Source organism: Gorilla gorilla, chromosome 13, assembly GCF_029281585.2.
Source record: "Gorilla gorilla gorilla isolate KB3781 chromosome 13, NHGRI_mGorGor1-v2.1_pri, whole genome shotgun sequence".
NCBI lineage: Eukaryota > Metazoa > Chordata > Mammalia > Primates > Hominidae > Gorilla > Gorilla gorilla.
In genome coordinates this window covers 47,309,898-47,315,897 of record NC_073237.2, presented here as the reverse complement: position 1 = coordinate 47,315,897, position 6,000 = coordinate 47,309,898, and the positions used below count along the sequence as shown (strand labels likewise).

Below are 6,000 nucleotides of genomic sequence, written 5' to 3'. Positions count from 1 at the left end.
ATTCTCCTGCCGTGGCCTCTCTAGTAGCTGGGATTATGGGAATGCACCACCACTCCCAGCTAATTTTTGTATTTTTAGCAGAGACGGGGTTTCACTATGTGGTCCAGGCTGGTCTCGAACTCCTGGTCTCAAGTGATCCACCAGCCTCGGCCTCCCAAAGTGCTGGGATTGCAGTCGTGAGCTACCACGCCTGGCCTATTTGTAGCCATTTAAAATGCCTACGATGGTAAATTTTATGTTGTGTATTTTGTGTATTTTGCTCCAATAAAGACAAAATTTTAAAAAATGCCTAGTCGAAGAGTCAGGATATTATCCTTTTGGGAGGTCACATATACATATTTATACCACTGCTTTTCAAAAGGATCTTTTTATGATCAGGTGAAATGATGTCCTTTTGAGTGAATGACATACAGCAATTAAAAATGTGCATTAATACTGATTTGGGGCCAAACACGTAACTTATGTGGTTAGACTTCCCAGTCTTAAGTCTAGTGAAATCTCACAGACTATCAAGACCAAATGTTGTATTTCAAGTCACAGGTGTGGAGACAGGGTAGCGATCAAAGTACAGGTTTTCAGAGTTATGTGGAATTCAGTGAATTCAAAGCCTAGCTTTTCTGATACCAGACATGGCACTTCAGAGAAGTTACAGTAACCTTGCAAGTCTATTTCCTCACTAGTAAAAATGGAGATATATAATAATCTTATTGAAGGTGACATATGTATTAAGTGAGTTCATATATGAAAAGTGCTTAGCACTGGACTCAGCATATGGTAAATGTTCAGTAGGTTAGCTAGTTCTAAGACAGGCTTATAAACATACTTTTTCTAATGTACTCTTTAATAAATATTTGTGAGGAATTCACCTTCAGTTTGAAAGAAGTCCACTTATCTTGGTTGCCTTGGCAGGATTCTAATTGGGAGGGTGTCTTTTGGCATCCTGACTAGATTCTCATGCAGAGATGGTGATATTTTGATTAAATGAAGTTAACAGTAAAGTGGTCATCTCTCTACTTCTGCTCTCAACCCCCATCTCAGCTTTCCCCAAGTATTCTGGAACCCTTTCTGAAGAAGAGGGCAGTTCTAACTTTCAGGGATGTTCTGGTGCCAGCTCAATATGCATCTCATCAATCTTATCAATAGTAACAAAGTATTTGAAAGGCAAAGAAAGATAAGATTACTACCTATTTGAAGTTTATAAAGAAAGCCAGAAGAAAAAGAAAAAAAAAGAGAACAAAAGATAAAGTAGGTCTTGTTTCTTCAACCACGCTCCAAATTACTGATTTCAAACTGCTCCAAGGACCCCAACTGTTCAGCAATGTGGGCTACACTTCCTCTGATATCCAGCCAACGCATAAAGAAGCTGACATAAAAACTCAAAGGAAATCATGACTCCTGCAAAACAAAAGACAAAGGGTGTACAAAGGATCATCATTCAAGTTGGAAACCTGCTTGATAGTCCCAGATCAGCACGAGGCTTTCCACATCTCCTTGACATTAGTCAGCTGGGTGTCAGCTGTACTAAAGCAGTTTTGCCAAGGGGTGTGAAGAAAACACTTAAGTGTAAAACGTATTCCTTGATCCTCAAGGAGCTTACAACAGGGCTGGGGAGATTAGCCGTGTAACTGACACTCCAGGGCGGTCAATGAAACGTGACACACGAGTTGGCAGGGGCCTTGAAGGAGAGGGATTTCACAGTTAAGGATCATTTGGGGCTGGGGGCTTGTCAAGGAAGGCTTTAAGAGGTGGGATGTAAGTGGCAGGCAGGGCTTTAGGTGGGCGGGAAATCCAGGCGATCCTGGCCAAGGACTCAGGCACAGGACGTTGGCATGGCCTGCCCGGCGGACCGGCCTTACCCTTTCGGGCCACGGCGCGTGCGTACCCCAAGGCTCGCGCTGGGCGCATTGCCCGCGGGAAGCCGGCCAGGACCAGAGAACACGGGACACCGCGGGCCAAGGCGGGAAAGCCTCGCGCATGCGCGGTTCGGCGTTCCGGGCTCGCCGGGTTGGGGAAAGGGAGGTGGAGTTTCCAACAGGGAACTTGACCCGTTAGCAGCCGCAGCCATGGCGGCGCGTTCGCCTCCCTCACCGCACCCTTCGCCCCCAGCGCGACAGTTGGGCCCCAGGTCCCCACGTGTTGGGCGGGGAGCTGAAGTACACGCAATGCGCAGCGAGGCCTCGGGTTTTGCCGGCGCAGCGCGGGAGGCGGTCGCGGACGAAAGTGATAAAATCTGGGTGGGCGAAGAAGGGTCAGGGGGCCGGCGAGGGCCTGGTGGGGCAGCTCCGGCTCATGCTCCCCTCCTCAGCGCGCCCATGGGGTCCAGACGGCTAGAGGGCATCTCGGTAGAGGAGGCGATGGTGACCCGGACGCAGCTGCTGGAGGAAGAGCTGAGCAGCCTAAAGGAGGAGTTGGCCCTGTGTCAGGTATCGAGGACTCTCGCAGCCCCCCTTTCCCCACCACAGCGGGGCCGGGACCCGTGGGGAGGCGCGCCTTTCTCCCTCTGCCTTGGGACCTACCCCGCCCAGCGACTGTCCCTGGCAGATGCACACCCTGCTTCGCTCGCGGCCGGTGGCTGGAGGGACGCGGCTGCGCCCGGCTCCCCAAGCCCGGGCCCCTGCCCCTTTCCGAACTGCGGCCAGACAGGCTTCGCCTCCGCACCCGGGTTTGGTTTTGGTCACTTGGATACTCGCAGTCGCATCCTCTCCGCTTCCCCCCAAAGCCCAAGTTCTTGGTGGTGACGGTAGCTGATACCTACCAGGGGCCCAGGAGTGACATGCAGTCCGCTAGTTGAAATGAACAGGAAAGTGTAAACACTTTTGTTAGAGTAAAATCCATCGATGAAGGAGCCTGTTTTTAAAATTTCAAACCCACACTTGGCTTTGTTTTTACCCAGTCAAACTTAAGTTGTAAACACAGACGAGTAACGTTTAGAAAGTCTCAGAGCCGGGAACTTAACAATAGATGATGCTTGGTACTTGTTTATTAACCAGCTATGATAATTCCGCGGTCCTTGAGTGAGAAATCACATTTTCATGTGATCTTGCCAGTGAAAAACATTTGCTAAATCAATTGCATTAACATTACTTTCCTGTTTGTAGAGTTTTTGTAAGGATGGACTTGACTATACTCATGTTCAAAGAGATTGAATTTTCCTTTAGTTTTGCATCCTTACCATCATCTCTTTTGATTTTACCAGAACCTTTAGATAGGGTTGGGAGATTGGATGTGGGAAACTCACTGAACAGTAGATCTTTAAGTCACTCTGTCTTCAACTTAGAAACCAATTAGGAGCTGCTGAACATCAAAGTAACTGTGTGAACAGTATCATCAGTTTAATAAAACAGTTCATGAAATTCATTCTCTGTCGCCCAGGCTGGAGTGCAGTGGTGCAGTCTCGGCTCACTGCAAGCTCCGCCTCCCGGGTTCACGCCATTCTCCAGCCTCAGCCTCCCGAATAGCTGGGACTACAGGTGTCTGCCACCACGCCCGGCTAATTTTTTGTATTTTTAGTAGAGATGGGGTTTCACCGTGTTAGCCAGGACAGTCTCGATCTCCTGACCTCGTGATCCGCCAGCCTTGGCCTTCCAAAGTGCCGGGATTACAGAAATTCATTCTCTCATAGTTTGTTCTGTTGGATTCTTTTGCCCATTTTATAGGTCCTTGCTGACTGAGTGAAGGATGTAAAAATGGGACCATCTTCAAATTGAATGTGCCTTTGGTTAAACAAGGTTGGGACATTTAATGTGGTGCCCTCTTTTCGTTTTACCATTTTTCTGTTCTTCGTTGGATAAGGAGCAAAGGGATAAATAAATGACAACAATTAATTGAAGCATTTGTCATCTGCAGACCTCACCCTTTGGGGAGTTTTAAGATGTGAACCCATGATAAAGGCCTTTGATACTCTGAGTCCTAATCTAAGACACTCTTTGGCATATTTTCCACACTCTTTCCTCCCACTTCTACCTCCCCACATAGTTAGGCCTTTAGCTGGCCAAAGAGCTAAGATACTTTTTTATGACCGACTTGGTTAAGGAAGTCAGTCTATTGGAAACAGCCTGATGAACCTCTTCCCACAAATACTTACATTCTTTAAAAATGTGGCTCCAAACATGGTGTTGGCTTTTGTGACCTCGGACATATATAGACTAGGAAAATGATTGACATACTCTTGGCAAATGTAAGAATACAGAGATGGTCATAATAGTCTAGAATGATGATCTCTTAGATTTTGTAATATTAATACTCTTATATAATTGTAGGCAGTATCCCGCACCATAAACATCTTAGTCAAATCAGACTCCTGCTCTTCGGGAATCTTGGGGAAAAATAGTAATTGAACTCCCAATTGTTTTGTAAAAAAGCATTTAGGTGATTAAATATTCACTTTGATATCTTTTAAAGTATACTCTCCCGCTTATTTATTCAGCTAGAGATCACAGTACCCAAGAATACATAGCATTAAAACTGCTGAAAATTACAACTCGAAGTAAAATTTTGTATCTCAATCTAGTAAGTACACACATATGCATACATATATTTTCAGAAAGAATACATGCCCTAACACTGTGTGGGCTGATATTTTTTCAGTTCTATTCCTTTAAAAAATGCTCTCCAGATCTAAATTAATTTCAGAACCCAACAAGGCTTGAAACATACAGTTTAGGAAAAAGAACACTGCTAATTAGTCCATGGTCATAAGTAGTAGCTTCATTTAATTTGTTTTGCTTTCACATTCAACTTATGGGAATTCAATGATGTGTGCTTGGTGAAGTTTGAGTAATTCCCCATACCATTCTACATCATTGGAATGCCTCAGAATAAGCATGTAATAGAAAGCAATCAAATGTTTCTCTTAATATCAGCATCTCATCCCACTGTAAGTGATTGTATTATCTAATTAAACTTTAAAAAAATATGGCCCCCTGATTAGCAACTGAACTATAAATAATGCTTATCTGAAGAAAAAGTGATTAATTTCAATGAGGGAAGAAAAGCTATCTGTATTGGACTTACTGAGGGTAGTAGGTTAGCTTCCAAATGTAGCTTTTTCCTAAGGAATTTTTCAAGGGTGTTCCAAAGGGTAATTTTGCATCCATGGCATTTAATGCCCTATTTCACTAATTTAGAACCTAACTCCACTACACTTTTAATTTTGATTATATATTTCAAGAATGTGTTCTGTTTGTGATAAAGGATGCTGGGGCATGTGTATTTGTACATTTATCACCATTTATAGAGTGAGATGAGAAAAAAGTGTTATGTTTACGTAGAAAGAGTAATATGTTTATATAGCATTTATAAAGCTTATTTTTTGGTATCAGGCAAAAATACTGACTAAACCTATAAGCCAGTTTTAGGAAAAAATTAGGGTATTTAAATGAAACATGAAATTAGTTTCATCATTAAAGCTCATCAACTTTAATGATGAAACCAGCTTTTGAAGCAGGCGATGTTGAAATTGTATGTGATCAGAGAAGTCAGCCAGTTATATTTTATGTTAGAAATTTAGATGTGTTAAAACTTCATTTATTCACAAAGAAAAACAAATTTGAGAACTTACTGTGTAATTCCACCAGTTGTTTGTAGCTGTATTCTACTTGGCGAGTCTTTTTGTGAAATTATTTTTCATGCTAATAATTTACTAAGTGGCTACCTGGTGCCATATTTTGTAAGTAAACTCTTGACATCCTTTGCCCTGAGCTCTGATGACCAAATATTTGTTTAGATTTAGGAAACAGTTTCAAGTGTTTGTTGAGTTCATTCCTCCAGTAGAGGTCAATTGAGGGCTTAATATATTGCCAACACTAAATTATTTTTTGTGGGACTAGGTACCCAGTGAAAAATGGCAATTTGGGGTGTCTGTGTTTGTATAGATGGTATCTATTTCCATGTCAGTTGATGAAAGACAAAACCAATCCACCTCCAGGGAAATTTAGACCTAGTATTTAGTATTTAGTCAACTGTTTCATAGCCCAAGTTTAATAAACTTTGTGAAAATAA

General features: G+C 43.0%; 1 protein-coding gene across 11 annotated transcripts in view; it reads left to right on the top strand.

The window, feature by feature from the left end:
- Positions 1-1,980: 1,980 nt before the first annotated feature.
- CNTLN (centlein) overlaps positions 1,981-6,000 on the top strand; it is a 365,528-nt gene continuing 361,508 nt past the window's right edge. For 9 of the 11 annotated variants that reach the window (XM_063696349.1, XM_063696348.1, XM_063696347.1 and 6 more), the window contains exon 1: positions 2,006-2,423. In XM_063696349.1, the coding sequence (XP_063552419.1) occupies positions 2,064-2,423 (360 nt within the window). In that variant the 5' untranslated portion in view covers positions 2,006-2,063. Of the gene's footprint in view, positions 2,424-6,000 lie in introns of all 11 variants that reach the window. The other 2 variants (XM_031014894.3, XM_031014893.3) reach the window with 1 other exon arrangement.